Source organism: Pempheris klunzingeri, chromosome 3, assembly GCF_042242105.1.
Source record: "Pempheris klunzingeri isolate RE-2024b chromosome 3, fPemKlu1.hap1, whole genome shotgun sequence".
Taxonomy (NCBI): Eukaryota; Metazoa; Chordata; class Actinopteri; order Acropomatiformes; family Pempheridae; genus Pempheris; species Pempheris klunzingeri.
The window spans coordinates 13,621,042-13,644,042 of NC_092014.1; the positions used below are offsets into that span (position 1 = coordinate 13,621,042).

Consider the following 23,001-nt stretch of genomic DNA (forward strand, 5'->3'; position numbering starts at 1 on the left):
TCTCTGCAGTAACTCAGCATGAAATGGGAGGTGACAGTATAGCGGGAAAAGAATGGTGTTAGAAAATGTATAGTTTGTCACATGGCAAGAAAGCTCATTTGTCATTGAAGGAATAAGTAGGAATAAGGATGTGAGAGATTACCATTGTTCTGTATCATTGGGGATCCTTTGGAGAGAAAACCAAAACACAATGATTGTTGAAAGACAAATAGATTTTCCTGCTACCACCCAAAGACCATATATAATCAATCATCAAAGGTAATGGGATTAGCAGTCATTGGTCTATCACCTTGTTTTGTCTTTGCCTTCGAACAACAAGTCTGTGATTTTAAGACTCAAACCCTCATCAAGTTAAAGATTTTAAAGCTTTTATCAAATGAAATTACAGTCATCAAAGATTAAATCATTATTATCTTAGTCATCATGACTGTTTTAAAAATCATAGCTCCCTACCAATGATGTGTGTTTGTTCCTACAATATCATCTATTGGATGTCATTGTGAGATCTTTAGCTGTGCATTGGCCCAAAGAGTTTCTGCTGCCATCAACATTTACAAAAATGGATGGCCTTCAGAAGAACACTGTGGCTTTTGCAGCTGATCATCACTGGTAGAAAAACAAAAAGAATGAATTCTAACCTTTGACAAAGTAGTCCCTGTTGGGTCCAATGAGAGTGTTGTAGGGATAACCATAGTAGGCCAATGTGTAGGGATCACACTGGTAAACGTAGTTCTGTTGAGTAGCCTCTGGAGTGGCAGAAGCCCCTTTGGAGGCCTTCTGGCGTGAGTACTGCTCTTTGTCAACTGGCTTGGCGAGTGTCACCTCGATGCAAGACCCTTCGACCTCTGTGCCGTTGAGGTGGTCCATGGCCAGGACAGCATCATCCCGGGAGGTAAAGTGAACAAAGGCATAGTCACGGATTTTCTTCACACGTTCAACGCATCCAGGATTCCACTGGCTGAACACCTGGTTGACAGAAAAATTGTTATGAATGGAAGGCAGTGGTGAATTTTTCAGTCAGGTAAGTTTTATACCCAACAAAAGCATGAGCAATAGTGAGACCTCAAAACTGAACCAGTCAGCCAGTCCCACCTGTCTGATCATCTCTTCACTGGTCTCCATCATAAGATTCCTGACGTAGAGGATCTTCACTGTCTCCATAACGTCTTCATCCACATCAATCTCAGGCTCAGCCCAGTCAACAGCAATCTGGTGGCCCCAAAGTTGAATGCGTCCAGGCATCAACTTCCTGCGAGCCATGGCAGCTGCACGGTGTGATTCATATTCTACAAAGGCAAAGCCTCGGTTCTTCATCTTGTCTGCAGCGCTGGCATAAACTATCACGTCTAGCACCCCTTCTGTCACCTTGGAGACCTCCTCTAGGATCTCCTCACGCTTTTTGGTCTTGGGGATCCCACCAATGAAAAGACGGCAGTTGTCCACGGAGGAACAAACCCCCAGAAGCCGCCCGGGCCGCACCTCATAGTTGTTGAGCTCACGCACAGCCCGCTTGGCCTCATGTTTCTCTGTGTACATCACAAATGCGTACCCTCGGTTCTTGCCATCAAAGTCCATCATCAGCCGCATCTCGTAGATTCGGCCAACAGACTCAAACACTGGGACCAGCTCATCCTCATAAACGTCCCGTGGGATCTTGCCCACAAAGATTTCACACCCCCGTGGTGGAGATGCACCATTCCAACCAGGAGGAGGGCCATATTTACGCTGACCATTTTCCTGGACCATACTATAGCCAGTGCGCTCCATCAGGGCCACCAGTGCAGCCTCATTGGGAGCACCGGCAACACCCTCAGGGATGTTGATCTGTCCATGAAGAGACTGGTGGGAGGAACCAGAGGATTTGGAGGGGGCAGTGTTATTGCTCATGGTCGAGGAGGAAGCAGGATCTTCGGCTGTCATTCTGACAAAACCATCCAATCAGATCTGGGGCCTGAGGAGAGCAAAGAGAGACAAAGTGTGTCAAAGTACAATTACAATTGTGTCAATCGAAACTGCTATCCAAGAGAGAACAGGAAACACAAGATGGGAGAAAAATAAGAAAAACAAGGTAAAACTCAAGAGAGTCGCCATTTAAAATGTGTCTGTACCAATAAAAACCCATAAGGTTGATCATCAATTTGCAGGCACAATCACACGCAAGATTACCTTCCCAACAAACTAACCGAGGCACATTTGTGACCTGGACAGAATAGTGTCAATTCAGAATCTATAAATCCCCTGGGCACCTCTCCCTATCAGTGGTTTTACAACCTTGTTTTGTTGACTTCTTCAGATCCCTTGCTGCCCTCTGACCCCTATCAGAGAGAATGAAGGGCTGTAAACCCTGAAACCTCCAGCTCAAGGTTCACTGAGTACGACTAGGTCACATGCTCGTTCTGTGTGTGTGTGTGTGTGTGTGTGTGTGTGTGTGTGTGTCAGAAATAAATTAGACAAGTTGGAGTTAAGCTATATGAGGAATTTTGTGTAAGATATGACCCCATTGACTCCATACTGTGACAAAAAAACTGTGCACACTAATCTGTCTTATATATAAACCTTTTGCACACACACACTCACCAAAAGAAGGTGTTGAACCTTGAACCTTTTTATCATGAGTGATATACAGTGTGTGGGTGCAGCTTTTCTTGTGTGTGTGTGTTTCTGTGGGTGCACCGCTTCATTAGGGGCTGCAGCCCTATAAAAGGAACAGAGAACAATCAGAAATCGGCTTCCAAGCATAAACCTCTTACTCTGTTATTTTCCAACACTGCCAGCATTCAGAACGGAAAAATCCACAGCATTTTAAATCCTCAAATCTCCATGCTCCATACAACACAGAGGCAACCAATCACAGATGACTACAAGGAAAACTACTTTTTGTCAGACTAAATGTCATGTAAGCAAATAGGCCAAATAAAAAACAGCATCTTGCTGAATAGGCAGACGGTGTGTGTGTGTGTGTGTGTGTGTGTGTGTTCACACACGCTTTTGTGCGTCACAAGCTTGCCTGGACTTTGATGGAGATAGGTGAGGCAGTCAACAAAGGTAAAACACTACTAAGCCAAGCAACCATGGTAACGCACACACTCATTTGACTTGACCCAATATCCCACTCTCCCACAGCCACACACACACACACACACACACACACACACACACACACACCTGTTCACTTTTTAGTTCGCCCAAGGCTGGAGGGCTTAGAATCACCTGAAAACTAGCTCACACCTCGTCCACAGAGAAACGAAAAAGACACAAATGCCAGCTTGATAGAATTAAAACAGGGATGCTATAATTATCAAAAAATACCATACAAACTGTATTTATGTTTAAACTAAAATTCAATTCAGTCTTTTATTAATGTGCATAGAAAACAATAAGGTCAAAGCTGGGGCAAAGACGAAACCTCAAAACTAAGAGTGAGGAACGACAGGATGTTTCCTCGTTCTATCTTTAGCCAGTTGTTGGTTGCTGCATGTTGACATAAGGTCAAGATGACATTAGATTCTATAAAAACGTTAATTTTGACAGAGTTATAGGAACATTAGTTATCAGTGACATATTCTGACTCTACTCAGCAAGGCCGCAGTTCCCTTTTCTATCACAAAAAATATAAAATAAAAAAACATCACTCCAGATTTTCCTAATAGTCTGCTACATCAAAGCAGCCTCGTTGTTGCTTATTTCTGTTGCTTTGCCTCTGCTTCCACAGCTCAACGTGCCCTCCCTCTGTTCCTTCTATTGTGTGAAGTGCTAACATGACTCCATCTCTTATCAGCCTTATCTTGCCAGACTGATGACAAAGGGAGGACAATATTCACTTTGGGAGTTCTGCTCACTGATAAAAAGCTGCTATGTGACACTGTGAGGTCGAACTCTGTATAACACATTGCAGTCAGTGTAAGACACTTTTTTTAAAAAAAAGAACAAAAAAACTCCTTTAACTACATGTTTTGTGTGTGTCAAAAATAAAATAAAATACCCCATGCTGAGTTTGGTCTCAGCATGGGGTAACTTACTTCCTGCTTTTCACCGCTTGGAGATATTCCTAACTTCCTCAGTGCTGACCACTGTTGTGCTGAGGTTTTCCTTTCGTAGGGGAGACTCAGGAAATCACAGCACTCAGTGTGTCAGGAGTGAAGCAAAACTCAGATGGTCTCTTATGAACTCTCTCTCTTTGCATAAATTAAGGAAATTAGTTGCAGCTAAAAAGCTGTGTTACTTAATATGTAGTTTTTTTGCCTTTGATTAATATACAGAGACAAAAAACATTAATTTGCTTAAAAATCTGCAATCGTGTGCAAAGCTTTGACCTTAGGTGTATGCAATCATGAGTAAATGTGTGTATGCAAGTGTGTGTGTGGGTGTAAGGGTGGGGTGGGGGGGCTGAGGCAGCAACAGGTAGATGATTAACCGTGACAAACACAAATCACAGCCTTTACTCACAGAGGGCATATGGATTTACAGATGACGTGTAAGTCATTAAGACAGTAGGACTGTAGAGACAAACCAGTTATGACAACCTGTGTGTGATTCAGGAACAGCTAGCAGCTATTAGGTAAATCTACACCGACTTTTGTAGCTCAGACACAGATTTCACCTGGTCAAAGGTTATGAACTCAGAGTATCACAGGAGGAAGAGCTGGCTGGCCTGCACACTGCAAAGGAAGCAAGGATTTTATTGGGTAACAGTGCCAACCTTAGGTTAGGTTAAAGTGTTCCAGTTATTGCAGTGCAGATTACCCATTATACTGCGTTTATGATTGATGGAAGCACCTGATTCTCTACTTATTAACAGCATGTTATTGGAGACTGAATTGTTTTATGAGCAGAGAAAAAAGCTTTTTTATAGGCTTCCTCTGGATTATACCATAAACACAGATTGACCACTGCTGGCAAATTCCATCTTTTCCCTCAAATAAGCAAATGAGGCATGTCATTATGAAAGAATGGTTCCTCACAATTAGAAAGAGGAAGAACATTTGATTCTTTATGTCTATGTCCTGACATCAACTCAACACTGCTGTCATGTGTTGTTCTCAGGCTGATTTTATTCAGAGGTCTGTAAACCAACAAATCTCACCATGACTCCCGATTTATTGCAGATTAGGGAGCAAAGAAAACCCAAGTGTGTGTTCAACAGTAAGGAACAATGTGTCTCTTAGTTTGCTGTTCGATCCTGAGTGACACTGATCCAGCGTACTGAAGAAAACAGGACTAAGGATGCCGCCATCTTAGCTGTATGCACACACACATGGACACGTGGAGGTGATTGACTCGCTGCATCTACCCAGCAGCCCCCAACAACAGGGTCACAAGGCAGCAGAAGAGGATCATTGAAACACCAACATTTACCAAAACACCAATCATGCTGTTTCAACACATAACATTTGAACAGCAAATACTATCAAAGCTTGCATTTAACTTTCAGACATAGTTATAGACGAAACCGCTGAATAATAAGCTTTACACAGTCACAAAAACGTGCTAATGAAGGATAAATTCTTCCTATAAAATCAAAAACAGCCAGAGAGAGAGAAGGAAGTGAAACTGAAACAAAGCAGAGTTCTTGAGAAGGCTATCACAGCAGAGGGATGTTGGTGGGAAAGGGAAGAGGAAGGAGAAGCGGAGAGTGGTCAGATGGGAGGATAGCTACCCCTGTTGCTTCACAGCGCTCCCCTGCTTGGCCGCCTGCTCTGGGAGTGTTAGTCCACCTCCATGAGAGACAGGTACAGCAGGGCACTGAGCACAGAGGCCAGCCTCCTCTGCACACACACACACACACACGCACACACACACACATCCACACACACACACACACACCCACACACACACACACACTGAGCCAAAGCTGCAAGCATGAGAGCTGATGAGGGTGGAGCTAAAACAGGTACTCTGTGTGAGTGTGTGTGTGTCTGTGGGTGAGTCCCACAGACAGACAGTTTTTTTTTGCTCCTGAAATACACAAACACTCATATAAATAGTGGTAGTGGAAAGTAATTAATTAGATTTACTCAAGTAGTGTATTAAGTACTTTAAAAAGTACTTATCAAATCTTTCTTTTCAGATCTTACATTTTAGAAATATAATAAGCTATTTGTTAAAGATTACACCAGAGTTTCCCAGCCTTTTTGGAAATTTCACACATTTCACACACATTAAATTCAGCACAATGGGTACTTCTGCTTTTGACTCTGTAAGTATATTTTGTTGATAACACTTTTAAATGAATGTGTTGGTACTTCAAGGATCTGAAACTTCTTCAGCCACTGATTAACACACACACCAGAGCCACTTTTGCACAAATCTTCACTCTGTAACTAAAAACACACTTGGCGATGTAGTGTGAGGAGAGGGGGCTGATGGGAAATGTAGCTTTTATGCGTATTATTGAGTTTTTTTTTTGCTTAGGAGGTGCAGAAATTGAAGGTGAATATTTAATTTCACCGTTGGCGGAAAAAATTCTCAAGAGAGATTCCTGAAGGTGACACCAACAGTGCTATAACTATTACCATTATAATAGTAGTAAAAAAAACACTTAATGAAGTTTTGCTGCTACCTTCACCCATTCACAAGAGAAATGTTGGGTTCAGAGACAACAGGATGTGGAGATTGAACCAACCCTGTAATCAGGAGATGAACCCCTCTACCCCCTGATCCACAGCTTCCCCTTTAAAACTTTAAAACGCATTGTCTTGCGTATAATTAGCACATTTTTCAAATAATTAAAATGATATTTTTATGTTTATAATGATATATTGAGGGGCACAATTCATGTCTTTCTCTGGGAGGGGAAAGCCCCCCCCCTTTCAGGGAATTATGGCAGGAGGGGGCTCGAACACTTCCTCGTGTTGTTGTCTTACTCTGAAAGGACATTTGGAAATTCTGACTGGGAGTTACCACTAAACTGATTAATGTCATGTCAGCACAAGACTACAACTGTGTGTAAGTGTGTGTAAGTGTGTGTAAGTGTGCGTGTGTCTGTGTGTAGTCGGGCATGTGTGCGTGTTTTTTGTACATAACAACGGTGAACGTGTTCCTAGCACAGCTTAACTAAAGCAAACAACACACACCTTCCTGGGCAGTCAAGAGAGCAGATAGAGGGACGACTGAGAGGAAAAACAGCCAGATGAGAGAACGTCACTCGCTTAGAGAGTTTCTGTCTAAAAACTCCTCTCAGTGCTTTAAAAGGACCAGGAAAAGAGGGAGTGAGGGGTAGAGAGAGCTGATGGGGTTAAAGGGAGAGAGAGATGAAAGTCACAGTGTGTGGTCAACAGTGTGCTGAGTTTCAGCTGCTATTGAAACCAGCCCCACTCCTTAACGACTGAGTAAACAGCAGAGAAGAAAGTCTGTTTAGCATAAAGACCGGAGAATGATGGAAACACAAAAAAGAAGAGATTAAATGATAGAGGGCATTATGTGAACTATGGCACCCTTCATTTATCTGCATAACCAGCTAATAATTATGAAACTGTCAAATCAGTTACCTTGACATTAGAAAGAGTGAAATGAATACAAATCATAGCAAAAAAAAAAAAGGTGTGTCTGTAAAGGTGTGTGTGTGTTAAAATATGCATGTGAGGGTGTGAGTGTGTGTATTTCCAGGGCATTTTGCGTAATCATTTGGCACGTGGGCAAAAGCTAAAAAAAAGTGCAGGTTGTTGGGGAGCAGGATCACAGATCGGTAAGCCAAGGGGGTCAATCTGAATCAAAGATTAACTGTCAGTCATTAGTGAGAGCCAATCAGGACTCAGACAGGCCTCAGAGGGGTCAGGTGTTCTGGTGACCGCACAGCTGGACCACCAGTCCGTCAGGTCAGCGGTTAACCGTTGAACCCCACAGGACGAGCCGTGAGATGGAGGAAAAACATTTATAGTCTGTCGCCTCTTAATCATTGTGCATGTTCACTAAATCATTTGTCAGGCAAACAAACATATAAACCTTCACACCACATACACCCACCACCTTAGGTTTAAGATTGATTTATGGATGACAGTGTAGTTATGGTTTTAAGTATAAATTTAACAGAATCACACTAACAAACAATGTGTTAATCCATAACTTCATTTCCCTTCACTGTCTGTGGCCCTCATTCTTTGATCTCATATAAATCTTTGAAAATGAGTCACAAATATATATTTCCATGTTCTAAAATCAGTAAATTTCTAAAACAGCTGGGCTCTCTGGTTTCTAGCAAACCTAACTAAAACAGGTGTTAATTGTGCATCAGTAAGGGACTGTTTTCAGCCTCAGTGCTGTGAGTATTTCTGGCAGCAGGACGGTTTCTGTACGACTTAAAATGAACAACAATGACCATGTTCATCATGTTCAAAGGGAAATGCTGCTTAGTGCAACAATGTGGCTCACTGATGTGTTTTTAATAGTTTTGGGACAACAATGGCACAGAGGAATGTATATTATACTAGGTTGAATCGATTCATTGGTATTTTTTGGTCTTTTTGGTCTCTGCCAGTGACACTGGATTTAAGCTGAAACACACTTGTTTAGAACTACATCATCAGTAATCAGTTTAGGGAGTGCCTATTAGACTGTGTTGGTTATCTCTTATAAGCTGGTTCTCTATTAAGGCCAGGGTCAGACACACACACACACACACACACACACACACACACACACACACACACTCACACACAGACATACATATACACTGGAATCTGCCACATGTACAAAAAACATGGATAAGCAGGATTGAAGTCAGCAACAAAGCGGTGGTGGTAATCAGTATCTTGGCCTGTATGACTGCCATCTACTATTACAAGTCATCCATATAAGTAAATGAGTAGCGTGTCACAAGACAAGAGGCCCTGTTGTTTATTTCTGCAGAGTGATACAACCTGCAGTAGGAGTAGTTAATCCCACACAAAGCAAAGTGCTTTTAGGAGTGTTAAAAAAAAGCTTACAGTTTAAGCTAGTTTACACAACTTACATGATTCATATCCTTGAAAATGTGAAGAAGGGATCATTATAAATTGGATCATGTTTGCTGATTATAACCTCAGTATATTCAGTATAAAGCAACACAAAGGAAATTTATTTCCAGCGTCGCTCTCATACGACAAGGTCCGCTGCAGTAAATGACCAGAACAAGTGAAACAATGACAGACAGAAGAGAAGTGAGAACTGCGGCTGACCCTTTAAGACACATGATGTCCTCACATCGTGGTGCATCCAGCGCAACTGTCAGCATGCTGACTGAAACAGGATGAAGCCTGAAGTCACACTGAGGGAAGCTGCGTTATCATGGTGTCCTAACATGTCTGTCTTCTGTCCCCTCGCATTGTTTTTGAGCAGTGGTTGTCTTTAAATGATGTGTCAGCCGACAGCTCTTCTGCTTCCATCTTTGCCATAGTAGTGGGGTAAAAAGGGGAGGGGGTTGCTTATTTTATAGAGCTTTTAGGGATTGTTTAGTCATTTGGCCAACAATTTTAGTGTTTAGGTTGCAGGTTGGAATTCCCACTAGAAAACTGCAAGTTTTCAGCTGCAACACGTGTAGCCTTTTCCATGTAATTCTCAAAATTGTTGCAGATTGATTTTCTGTTTTCCACTTATCCACTCCTTCAGTTTTGTCCCTGCCTCACTCTCTTTACTTTTCTTCCCTTTTTTCTCTCCTCCCATCCTTGTACCTGTCACCCTCATTCCTCTGGTTCACTCAAGCTCAAAGAAGAGCAGCAGGGAGGGGGAAGGAGAAACTAGGGAGGTGTAGAGAGAGGAGGGCAAGCTGAGAGGGATGAGAGGGAGAAAGGCGAGGAGGGGGAAGAAATGTAGGGAGAGACTGTGTGTGTGTGTGTGTGTGTGTGTGTGTGTGAGGAGTGAGCGATGCTAACGAATAGAGAGGAGGGGACCAAATCTTCAGGCCTCCCTCGGTGCTAGAAAGCCCTTTAAAGTGAAACTGGCCTGAAGAATTTCAGGTCAGACGGAGTGCGCAAGTGACCGCCCTCAGCCCACCCCAGCTTCACCACAGAGAGATGATTCCAGTTCATTTACTCTGAGAGCTCCCCTGCCTTCAGGACATTCATATTTGTCCACTCCAAACATCACGATTTTAATCAAATTCTATGATTTTAAGCAATATAACAAAGCAATATAACAATACAAACATTTTCTTTTCAGTTAAAATCAAGCATCAGCATTTATAATGATTATAAATTTATAACCAGGCACAGTCTCTGCACTAATTATGAACAGAAGGGCTTTGAATCAGTCTTACTATAACGCATGACAGGATAGAAAGGTCAACTGGAGCCAAATGTTGCCACATATGTCCCCTCACACAGCAACATAGTCATTACTAATCATCTGCTTTAGCTTTAGCGCTAGCTGAAAAGGGCTTTGCCTCCTTAGGCAAACACATTCCTCAGGCTAATCAGCTAGCCTGTTCAAGGCCATAGCAGACATTGTTTCAGACAATTACTACAGACGTTGACAGTGTCACACACTCGTGATAAAGGCTTTAGCCCCCTGTGTGTGTGTGTGTGTGTGTGTGTGTGTGTGTGTGTCCATGGGAGCATATGTCTGTGTGTGTATAAGGGGAAAACAGTCAGATTTAAGGCTCAACAAACAAAAGACCTGAATATTTGCATATGATTTTGTTTTCTCAACATCACACTTGTTCTTACTACACAGGCATACAAAAGAGCTAACCTTCATACACACTTTTATAATCAAACAACGGCCCTCCCTGTCGACAAACAGTTAGGAGAACGTGTGTCAGACTCCTACAATGACAAAAACGTGCAACTGAAACAACATTTGTACCAATACAATAATTTAGTATTAACTGGAACTCACAAAAAAAATCTCTTATAAAAAGAGTTAACTGAATCAGCAATATTTTTTTACTGCATGTTTTGGCCTGCATTCACCTTAAATGAATTAAATTTAGAACCAACTCTCTGGCCTCTCTGTCTCTTTCACACACACACACACACATACACACACACACACACACACACAATAAACAGCTCACCCACCCAGGGTAAAAGTCCACATATTATATGATGAAGAACCCGGAAGCCTATGGTTATTACCTCTGCGCCTCTCCGTTTAGTCACTGAAGCATTTTTATCCCCCACCCTTAACACACACACACACATGCATACACACATACAGTGACATGCCACTCCACTGGTTTCACTGGTTTCATTGTAAGGACATCTTAATCTCCCTGATTGGTTCAAGTGTCTTTGTTGTCTGTTCATTATCACTTTGACTCTGACGAAGCGGCAAAACAGGAAATCTTAAAAACTGCCATTCTAAGAAGAAGATAGATGACCTTAACATTTCTTAGTCTGCACTGCATCATAAACAATTCCAAGTTTTTGCTCACAAGCTGGAAAATCAGATTTTTCACAATGTTGAGGGGTCAATAATGACTCATAGCAGTGACAAAACAAAACAACAAGAGGTGAAGACAAGGTTTTAAAGAGCGTATAAATAAAGGCACAAAGACAGAGAGAAACACACTTGAGAGTCAATATTAACACTGTACCTGTTTCCCAAACTGAGGAGCGCAGATATCAAAGAGCAGGCCAAGAAGGTGCTGCCGGCGTGTTTCGGTGTTGGGAGTCACTTTGTACTATCACACTACTCAGAAACTCACTCTATTCACTGTCCTCTGATGCTGACAGGCAGCGGCAGTCAGAGAGTCTCCTTGGCTGCCTGTGTCTGGGTGCTTTAGTGTGGAGGTAGGCAAAGGTGGTTTAGTGTTTACTCTTTCTAAATGGCCAGAAGAGAGAGGTGGGGCCATTCAGTACAGGTAACCCCCCACCTTTTCTCTTCTCCTTCAATCTCTCTCTCTCTCTCTCTCAGCTGATAAGGAATAAGACAAAAGGGCAGGGATAAAATGGCAGAAGGTTTGACGAAAGGTGATGATTAACAATAAGAGAAAAGTAATGAGTGTGCAGATGCATTTACAAATACACTCTATACATGTGCTAACTTCTCAGTATTAAAGGTCCCATATTATGCAAAATGTACCTTTTAATGTCTTATCCACATAAATATGTGTCTACAGACTGCCAAACTGTGAGAAAAGACCATCCTCTCCCCTTTTGTCCTGCTCCATCTTTCAGTAAACTTGTATGAAAACGTCCTGTCCAGATTTGGCTCCCTTTGTGATGTTATAAGGGGATCTGTTGGCCACGTGACCTTTAGCAGGACATGTTACAGCCATGTTGATCTCTCATCTCTCTGTCGTAATCTCTCTAATAAAGACATAAAAATGGTGCTTTGAGCTGAATTCCAACATCAGTAATCTAACACATTCAAGATGTTGGTGCGAACATGCTGATGTCCAGCAAGGAATGTTTATCATGCTTACATTTTAGTTTAACATGTTAGCATGCTAGCACATGCTAATTAGCACTAAAATCAAATTATATCTGATATCGATGGGAACATCATTACTTTTGCAGGTATTTGGTCACCCAAGGGGTTGACAGATTTTTGATTTGATGTTGACACACTGTTGAAAAGTTGGAGGATCACCATCACCGAGACTTCAAGATGTTTCTACTAAATTTCATGGTAATCCATCCAGTAGCTGTTGAGATATTTCAGTCTGGTGGTTACACTGACCAACATTTGCTTATCTTGAACCCCAAATGGCATTTCATCCCAGATCAAATCATGACGATATCAGACCACCACTCAGCCTTGCTACCAATTTTTCCCAGCAGCCACTTGCAGTATTGCAACAAAAAATTCTACCTAAGGCCGAAAACTCATTTTCTCCACCGTAAAAGAGATGTCTGTCAAACTGCTATAAAGACACCTCCAGCTATAAACATGGTCAATTATTGCTCTCTGTGTTGTATATTTTTAAATCTTTGTAAAACTTTTCCAAAGTCACCAGTCATTCATTCACCGCAATGTGTTTTTGGTATATGCACCAGGCGAGCAATTCTCATTGGACTAAATAGGCACAATCTTTGCTTTCAGTGTCCAGTTCTTATGACACATCCATGGATCCAGGGCCGGCTCTAGGCATAGGCCATATAGGCGGTCGCCTAGAGCGCCAGCTGCTGGAGGGGCGCTGCCAGTAATAATTTGCATCCCCGAGTGGCGCCCCCCATCCGTCCGCCGCTGTTGAGACGTGCGGGCACCATTATGGCTAGAGCCGGCTCTGCATGGATCAAATCACAGTGAAGCTAATCATGAAAAAAGTTAACAAAAGGTTTGAGTTCATCAGAGTTAGCAACATGATCTGTCACTTCAGCTGTCTGCATTTACCTACTTGGACCACTTTCAGTCAGAGAATGACCATGTTTCATCAAAAGCAATATTAACTTTTATGTACAATTTCAGGCATATAAGAAAAAAAGAACTTGTAATAAAAATAACTCAAACAATGCCAAGAAAGAAGAAGGGATTACTGTAAAACCTGAGTCTTTTTAGGAAAAACCTGCTGAAGTTTTTCTGTGGTCTCTTTGGATCTCTCAGCTGGTTTAAAAGCCACACTGTCCTGGTAATTGTAGTATTTGGCTATCAACATGATAACCAAAGTTTTTCTTTTATTTAAATCTCATATTCAAACAGGCTCCAGAATTCCATTACACATTTCTGGTTTCGCCACAGCGTGCAAATGAACTTCTTGGGACCAAACCAGGTGTCTCACCTGACAAGCGCCAAAGGGGCTTAATTTTTTATGTATGAATTGAAAGTCACTTTGCCGGCGGCACACTGATAAACACATTGGAGATATTAAGAGAATGCAAACTGGACTAAAACTGTCACATTCCCGTCAGATTTGACAGAAACACAGACAGGGTCAGAGAGGATACAAAGGAGACCACGGTAAATGTGTGGAAGTGTACATAACCTTAAACAACCCTTAAAGAGAACGGGGCCTATACTCTTATCAGACGGGGTGCCGTTCAGCTCAAACACAAGTGTGTATTTGTGTGTGTGTTTGTATGTGTGCTATTGCCATTGTACAAGTGACACATTAACCAATGACTCTGTTAATGAAGGACATGTAATCACTGATTTTTACCTTTCAGGCCACACACACACACACACACAGAGTATATGTAGATAGGCAGTTCAAAGTTTACAGATGGAGAAATCTATTCTCTCTCCAACAGGGTGTAATAAGGTTGGAGTGAAGGCCGAAAGCAGCCATAAACCTATTTTAAAGGAGGCGCAGAGCATGACTCAGAGACTAAGATGACTTTATTACCAGCACACTGTATCTCACAAACACAATCTCTCACGCACCAATATATCAAGTGAAGACAAGTTTATTTGTATAGGCCAATATCACATACAATGTCTCTCTAGGTTCTCGACCCAGTTCAAAAAAACCATAGGACCAAGGACATAAAAATGAAAAACACTTGGTTTGTAATGCACTATAATATCATTGTAAGCAGCTATGAGGAGATTTTAAAAATCTACTTCTCCTATGAAGACTTATTTTGTCTTTCATAATGTCATTTATTTATACGCCAGCCTAAGCAGATAGACGCCCAAAGGAGGAGTTACTGTTATTGACAAAAACATCATTAAATACTTAAAATCAATGCAAAAATGCTAGATGGAGAATTAATAATTAATTAAAAGCACAATCCAACAATGGGATAATAATAATAACAGCAATACCTCTGTGGTAATGTCACAAGCCGTTCACTGAAAATAGCAGAACGCGATGTGGATGGCCGTCAGCTCAGAGTTCATAGAGACAGAGAGCGAGAGAGACATGCGGGAACTGGCCTGACAGGTCTGATATGAAGCCGTACACAAACAGCTTTACAACGGTCACTGAGACATATGGGGGGAAGTTAAAGTCTGCTGTCTCATTATAAACTAACCTGAGAGGAAGAGTTCACAGGTGAGTCAAACTCAGTAAAATAATTAATAACATAATAAATAAATTAAGCATGTTTTATTTGTTATATTATATTATATTATACACTGTTGCTCATAAAGTTGGAATAATTGTTCAATACCCCCAATTTTGTTAAAGCCTGAATCCACAGTTTGCAAAGGTTAATTGTGGTTTAAGTTTCACTGTGATATGCTTGGAAGAGTTTGATCAATAAAGTTGAGAAGATATACACTTTATTTATCAAGAATAAATCACATTGTCACAATCATTTCATGAGAAGAGGTAAAAAACATTTTATTCCAACTTTATGGGCAACAGTGTATTATATTATATTATATTATATACACTGTTCAAAATTTACCATTATCTAATATATTCTATTCGTCATCTTTAAAGACGGAACACATATATTTTTTCACACATAATTATGGGTTTATGTGAGGAAAATAGAAAAACTAGCCAAAATAGTGCTATAAAATGTTGATCCTTCAAAGGCTCTGGCATACACACACATATGCACACACACACACACACACACACACACACACACACACACACAAGCACATAAACACACACATTTACATGCTATATTGTGTCAGTTTCCACTGTTGTTACTGTTTAGTGGTACCGTGTTATATCGTTCGTCTTTACTGATTTTTAATGGAAACATAAACATTTCAGAAATCTGAATGTACTGAGTGTGTGTGACCCCCACAGGGCATGTGAGACAGCTGAAGAACAATCTGTTTGTTTGTCAAGAAAAAAATCACCCAGCAAACAGCAGAAAAACATTTTCATCCCAGTCAGAAACACTTCACATAGGAGCATTTGTGTTTTCTTTGTCTCTGTCTGTCTCCACCAACCTTTTAATATCCCCATTTACTCCTGTATCTTGGTCTTGGTCTATCTATATACAGTAAATTAACAAACTGAAATACTAATACTGTTAATACTTTCATTTTCTTTTTGTTAATGCTGCAAAGCTAGTAGCAAGAGGAAAATACTATAAATTATACTACATGAAATTTCAGAAACAATATCAACATTTTGAAAAAAATTGTCTTTTAATGCAAGTAATTGCAGGTTGTTGTTGCTCAAGGTTTTTGTCTTACAAGGTTTATAATGTTGCCAATTAAACTATAATACAAGCTGAAATAAAAAAACAGACGACCTCATTCATTTCCCCAAAATAAAAAAAGTTAAACTAAACAATAAAACTAGATTGGTTGGAATTTAAATCTATAAAAGTAAAAATGTTACATAAAAATGAAATAAGACTAAACTCAACTATTAATGCACTGCTCCACTCTGCCTGACACAACATACAGCATGTTTTGACTGACATCAAACAACCACTTGATGTATTTTATGTATTTTAGGGTCAGTATCATTTCCTGTGTCATTCAAACAACGCAAACATTCAAAGTTGAAGTGTAAAGACTCAAAAACTGATCTAAACAGTTTCTCCTAGTCAACCTCAGCTGACCCAACAGAGGGAGCAAACACCCACAGGGTGTCTCACGCACACACTTAAATGTACCTGAATACACACAATTCACAGGTCACAGAGCAAGTGTGTGTGTGTGCGTGTGCGAAGGTACAGACGAATTTAAAAGTGTCGTCCTGCTCAGACAGTAAGACTACACTTGTGCCACGAGGGAAAAGTTGAGCTCTGTTCTGTTGTAACACTTCCTCATTCAAAGGGTCACCTCATGTCCTGTAACCACAGTCAGCCAATCCCAGCGTCCCACTTATGATTAACAAAAATGACTAAGCACAAAAAGAGAGCCTATCTGCCTTCCCACACACACACACACACACACACAGGATCTGACATTAAAGTCGCACATTTTTTCTTCTTCCATCCTGATGAAAGAAGTTTCCCCTTTTGCCTAGAATTTGGTCAGCTGACACTCCAGTCATGTGGCCTGTCACCAGCCAATGACAGAGCAGGGGCATTGTGTGTTTAGGTGCTACAATCACTGCCAAGGTCAAGGAGAGGAGGATGGCGAGAGAGAGAGAGAGAGAGAGAGAGAAAACTAATCCACACTAGAAGGAGAAACAGAGTCACTCTTGTGACTTCTAACCACAATGAAGATGCTTATTATCTGACCAGTAACCATTGTAACATCAACATGGGTGACTGTTCTCGCTCCCAACACTGGGAAATAACACTAACTATCATGTGATAACATGTCATGTCGTTACAATAATAGAATAGAATAGAAGTGTGCACAGATCTGAGATGAGATATGTAAAGGAAAAGTCCAGAGTTTCCAGATTCGGGTCTTGTTTTGGTATTAGTAGACATTAACTTGTGGGAGTCTGTGTTTAGGGTAAGTGTCAGTGTTAGGGGGTTTGGTTTTTGTTCAAACAAACTAAATAGTCCAGAAAGTCTGACAGCTTTCAGAAAAATCCACTGTTAATTTCACACTTCAGCCACAATATGTAAATCACTTATTTGGTAAGTGAAAACAAAGGTGAACACTGAAGTTATGTATTGAAGTGTCCATTCACATTCAACTTCAAACCGCAGTAGATTTTAACTACTGTACTTACCTGAAGACATGAACACATGCAGTTTTACAAAGCAATGAGGTTTTGAAATGGTCATTTCAGGTGTGTTCAGCTTTGTTTTGCTTCTGAATGATCTGGTGAATTATTTGGTCTATCTGCCTACATAGGAGAATGTCAGATATGAACGTCTCTCTCAAGCTCCCGTTTGCATCCATTCAGAGCATCTATGAACACTTTTGTCTTGGTAGAGACGTGGTAGGACGAACACATTTCTAACAAACTCGTTCATTTTGAGCACACCCAGGCCTTAATCCACATTGTGCCACAACCTACAACAAGCCTAAATGCTCATATTATGTCCTTCCACTCTTACACAAAGTAATTACATGCAATGACGGTTATCTTATAAATGACTGTTGCCTAATAAAAGATTCTGACTAAATGGCAGAATGATAACTCAGAAGTACTAATTTAGGATTGGACTGTCAACTTCTTCATCAACGCCCATATACGTATGTACAGACATTTTATTATTTTATCTATTTCTCTTTTTCTGGAAGCATGAATTGTTTTGTGGCACACACGCACACACACACACACGCACAAACACACACACACACACACACACACACGCACACACAGATCAGAAAAGTGAGAAGGGAAAGTAAAACAGGCAGATAAGAGCTGAATGAAATTCTACATCAGCCAAATCCAGCTAACGCCCCTCTAAATACAGATCTGTAATCACACAATAGCTAAACTGCTAAACAGTTTCACTCACACCGAACAAAACACGGGTTTTATGACGAGAGAAAGAAAAACATCCTGAGAAACTAAAACGCTGTGTAATCAACCTGTTCACCTGTCTGTGCACCGAATGACGGAAGGGAGGAGAAGGGACTGTGAGAACAAGAGAGAGTGGAGATGTGTGAAGGATGAGAGAAAGGGGGATGATTCTGATTGTCCACACATGCATGCGTGTGTGTGTGTGTGTGTGTGTGTGTGTGTGTGTGTGTGTGTGTGTGTGTGTGTGTGGCCTGAGTGTGGCTACTTTGTGTCAGTTTTGTGAATGGGTTCACAGAGTCAGTCTCGGCCCATGGAACATTCCATTCTGGTGGGGCGGGTGTGTGTGTGTGTGTGTGCATGTGTGTGTGTGTGTGTGTTCACGTGTGTGAGGTTGTTGGATCTTATCATGAGATGCAGTGTAGTACCAGTGAGTTTCTTTCCACCAAGCCTTCTCACTACCACACACAAACACACACAACCCTCAACAACACTTACATTTGCTTAACTTCCCTGCCAGATCACCCACAAATCACACACACACACACACACACACACACACACACACACACACACACACACCTTGCCTCTTGGCCTGCTGTCCAGACAACTAGCCCATTGTGTGTAGCGACAGGTATGCAGAGAAGAGCCTGTTAGAGAAAAAAAACAGGCAATTGGATGCTCTGAGCTAAAGGATAGGGTCACATTTTTTCAAGGCTAATTTAAAACAATACCTGCATACCCATATAGTGGATAATTGCACATGCCATTGGCCTGGGGAACCCGGGTTCGACTCCCTCCCAGTCCCGGCTACCAAAAATGGGCGAGGGTTGCGTCAGGAAGGGCATCCGGTGTAAAAAACTAACGCCAAAATCTACAAGCGGTTCATCCGCTGTGGCGACCCCGGAAGGGAGCAGCCAGAAAAAGGACAACAACAACCTGCGTACCCATATGTACATTAAAACAGTTTTTAGTGACCGTTATTGCTTTTCTCCCCTTAAAGTAATTTCTCATCCATGTTCTGTTTAAAAATGCAAACACTGTGGATTTTGTCCCCCATCACTTACATTGGGATTACATTCAAGGCCCGTGTAGACATGAGGAGCAGTTACAGCAATCAGTAATGCTTTTAATGAGCATATGGGCAGGTAAGTATTGTTTAAAGACCGACTTGAAAAAGTGCAAACTCCATTTAGCTGAAGAAGGCAAGAGGAGGAGGAAGAAACTAGCAGTGAACTGAAGCATAATAACAGCATTAGCGTACGAGCAGGTTGAAGGACAGAGGAGGGACGGAGGGAGGCGGGCAGCATAGGAGGAGAGGATGGAGGGTTCAGCAGTGTCACCACACAGGAGGGGGGTGGAGGGGTTGCGCTGGGGTCAAAGGTTGAACGGGGGAAAGTGGGGGTGGAGAGGAGGAGGAGGGAGGAGGAGGAGGAGGAGGAGGAGGAGGAGGAGGAGGAGTGTTGATCCAGCCTTCACAGTGAGTGGATGTCACCTGTTTACACACTCAACAGCGTGCATCGTTCCTGCCACGTTCTCAAAGGAGAGACAGCTGCACAATGTCTCATCTCATCGGCTCACTCGTTAGTACAAAAATCACAGAAAACCTGGAAAACACGCGCTTGCATTTACCAAACGAGGACCTCTTGTGGTCTTATGCCGAATAATGACTGTTGTCTCTCAGGAGCAAAGGTTTGTTTGCAAAAAGCTGTGTGACGTTGCTTTTACCGATGCAAAATCTGTCAGGGTTGGTGGTTTAGCCAACGAATGACTTTGACACGAGAGATTGTATAATTTTAGACTTTGACAGTGGGGACTGTTGTTCGCGTCCCATTTCCTATCAGCAGCCAGTGTTGCATCTTTTTAACCATGGTCACGATCATTCTCTATCCGTAACAGCAAGTCATTGCTGGGCCTATGTTGCAGGCAACATAAAGGTGGCAGGTCGGACAACAATAATATGAATACTTAACTACATATGGATCATTTTTAACAGTTGTGAAGGACTTGATAACAAATTAAGAGCTGAGACTGTCCTCCGTGGAAAAACTGGCGCATCGGTCATGTTAGCAAATGACAAAAAAACACACATATTCAAGTGACAAAGCCCTCTAGTGGCCGTAGCAAATATGAAATCTTGTCTGCTGAGAGAAAAGGAGGAAATAATGTGATGTTGTAATAGAGCCACAAAGCCTGCAGAGGAAAGCAGTCAGGGTGGTTGGGCAGGTGATGGAAAGACTGGTTCCATCAACATTAACAAAGTAGAAATTTTAACCCAAACCATTACGTTTCTCTAAATGTAACCAAGCCACTTTGTGCCAAAACCTAACCAAACCATAAACTTCTAGAGCATAACTTGGATCTATTTCCAAATAAATCAATTACAGAGGGTGCTGACAGATAATGCTGATACGGGTGTCACATCAAAAACCGCTTATATGAGTCATTAAGTCAGCATGTCAAAATTAAAGAATTTGTTGATACAGAGTTTTCATAATCATTCAACCAAACCTGCCACGTCAGGAGTGAAAGGCAGGCTGACGGTTGTTACTTGACTTCATGAATAGGAGGTTTTTCCTCATTATCTTTTCTTGTGCAATACACTGATACAATTTCCTGCCATCTTACAGCTCATCTCTGTGCCTTATGTGTTTTTATCTGTGCTGTGCCTGTGGAAGAGCACCAACCCTAAAATGCCTTACAATCCAGACTATCTGCTGGTCCTCTTTGTGCTTTCTTTTCAGAACAAATTGAACATATTAAAACTATTTTTTACATCTCTACATTGAATGGGTCCCCTCTTTTTTTCTACCTGTGTGCGCTGCCCTAATTTTTACCTGCTTTAACGTCGCCCTCGCTTCGCAGCCGTTCAGTATTTGGGCCGATCAGAGGGGAGCTAAAGAGGGAGGCGGAGGAGGAGGGGAGATAGAGAGGAAGAATGTGGCCATTGTGCTTTCCAGGTATGTGTGTTTGTGACAAACAGAAAGAGAGAGGGAGAGAGGCGAGAGAGGGTGATCAGATCTTGTTACAGGTGTTTCATAAACAACACAATAGTGCTAACAGGTCCCTCTCTCTCTGTTTCTCTCTCTCTCTCTCTCTCTCTAGCGGCAGCATTAGTCTCTTTACTCTGCAGCTTTAGATTTCTGCCTCACTTTTGGCTTATGGCGTTGACACACTAGACTGAGCCCGAGCTTCCCCATCGTGCGCATGAGATGATCATGTGACAGTCATGTGACACGAGCGTATACTACCTGTGTATATAATTGATGCTGTTGAAGCTGTTTCTCTTCCTTATGCTTGAGGTTTGCTGAATAATACTTTTCCCCTTCAGCTTCCTGCTTTTAGAAATCAGTTTAATCTTCATTGGGTTCAAAAACAAAAGTGATCTTTTCTTTTTCTTCATGTTGCCTTCAGTTTCTCTGCTGTTGTCTGTCTTCCTGAAACTAGAGCGGGCCCAAACACAATACCACTAAGGTCACGCTAGAAAAAAAGTCTATGAATAAATTCCTGTCTTGGATAACTGTTTGTCACTTTTTGTTTGTGAAATGCAATACAGTGGTTTGAAAGATAAGTATCATTCTGAAAAAAGGTTTACCTCTTGAACCCTATTACACAATCAGATGAACGTACAGCCACTGTCTGACAGAAAGAGACAGACAGGACCATTTGAATAATACTTCTCATTTACAACCTAGTCTATTTTAGGTTTTGCTTTTGCATGCATGAGGCAGTTTGAAGAAACCATGTATCATCACTTCATCAGGTCTGACCAGCACTTCAACACACACACACACACACACACACACACCCTTCACACACCTTACACTTGTGGAAGTATTTACAGTATTCACAAGGAAGTCTGCCATTTGACGAGACAGAGAACACACACACACACACATATTCACAGAGGAGTGTGTCACAGGTGTCTCTCTGTACCTCGCTCTCCTCCATCTTTACAGGTGATTATCAGGTAGCAGAAAGTGAAAATATAACTTATGTCTTCACTGAACTACTCTACTCTCCCCTAAAATTAGGCCCTCTGCACATTAGATAGTCTACTAATTATTATCCGCTCATCTTTGTATGTTCATATTCTATTTCCTGTCTGGCTTGCCTTAGTTTTGACTAAATTTGACTTCTCTTGTGGAAAATCACAAATTCAGTTTTTAACAAAAATCACATCTCTAGGAGTGAACTAGATCTTCTCTATAGAAAACCCTTATCACTATATTATACATCTGTAGAGACACACATGAATATCTTTAAAACATTGGAGTTGGGGGACTTTCTGTAAACTACAGAAATTAGCCTTTTTCCACAGTTCACAATTTAATAATCTAATAATCAAACTAGAGTCTGAGTGTCAGAGACACAGACACAGAAATCACCTTGGCATGAACTTTTATACACACACATATAAAAACTATACTATATGAACTCACAGAATTAAATCTTTTTGTGCAACAGCAGGACACCCAAGGCTAACTGGCACCCTGCTCAACCAGTTTCTGAAACACACACACACACACACACACACACACACACACACACACACAAAACAACTCGACAAGACAGCAACTGATCACACACACACATCCCCACACAAATAAACATCGAGTCCCTGTCCCGTAACCTTGTAGTGAAGGTTATAGCAGTCAGCTGGGTCAGTGTGAACACTGGACCAGCTGAAGAAATGTCCTTCCAGATACCCACTGTGTGTGTGTGTGTGTGTGTGTGTGTGTGTGTGTGTGTGTGTGTGTGCGTGTGTGTGTGTGTGCGTGCGTGTGTGTGCGTGTGTGTGTGGATGAATGTGTGTTTTATTAGTCCTCCAGGTGAGAAAACACACCATGTTC

General features: G+C 41.6%; 1 protein-coding gene across 9 annotated transcripts in view; it reads right to left on the bottom strand.

Moving 5' to 3' along the window:
* Positions 1-23,001, bottom strand: part of rbm47 (RNA binding motif protein 47) — a 31,768-nt gene that overhangs the window by 6,817 nt on the left and 1,950 nt on the right. For 3 of the 9 annotated variants that reach the window (XM_070855071.1, XM_070855063.1, XM_070855053.1), the window contains exons 1-3: positions 11,510-11,706; positions 1,093-1,951; positions 639-966 (exon numbers count right to left, since the gene is read on the bottom strand). In XM_070855071.1, coding sequence (XP_070711172.1) covers positions 639-966; positions 1,093-1,920 — 1,156 coding nt within the window. In that variant the 5' untranslated portion in view covers positions 1,921-1,951; positions 11,510-11,706. Of the gene's footprint in view, positions 1-142; positions 167-638; positions 967-1,092; positions 1,952-2,166; positions 2,189-5,656; positions 5,744-11,509; positions 11,707-23,001 lie in introns of those variants that run through there. The other 6 variants (XM_070855043.1, XM_070855004.1, XM_070855027.1 and 3 more) reach the window with 5 other exon arrangements.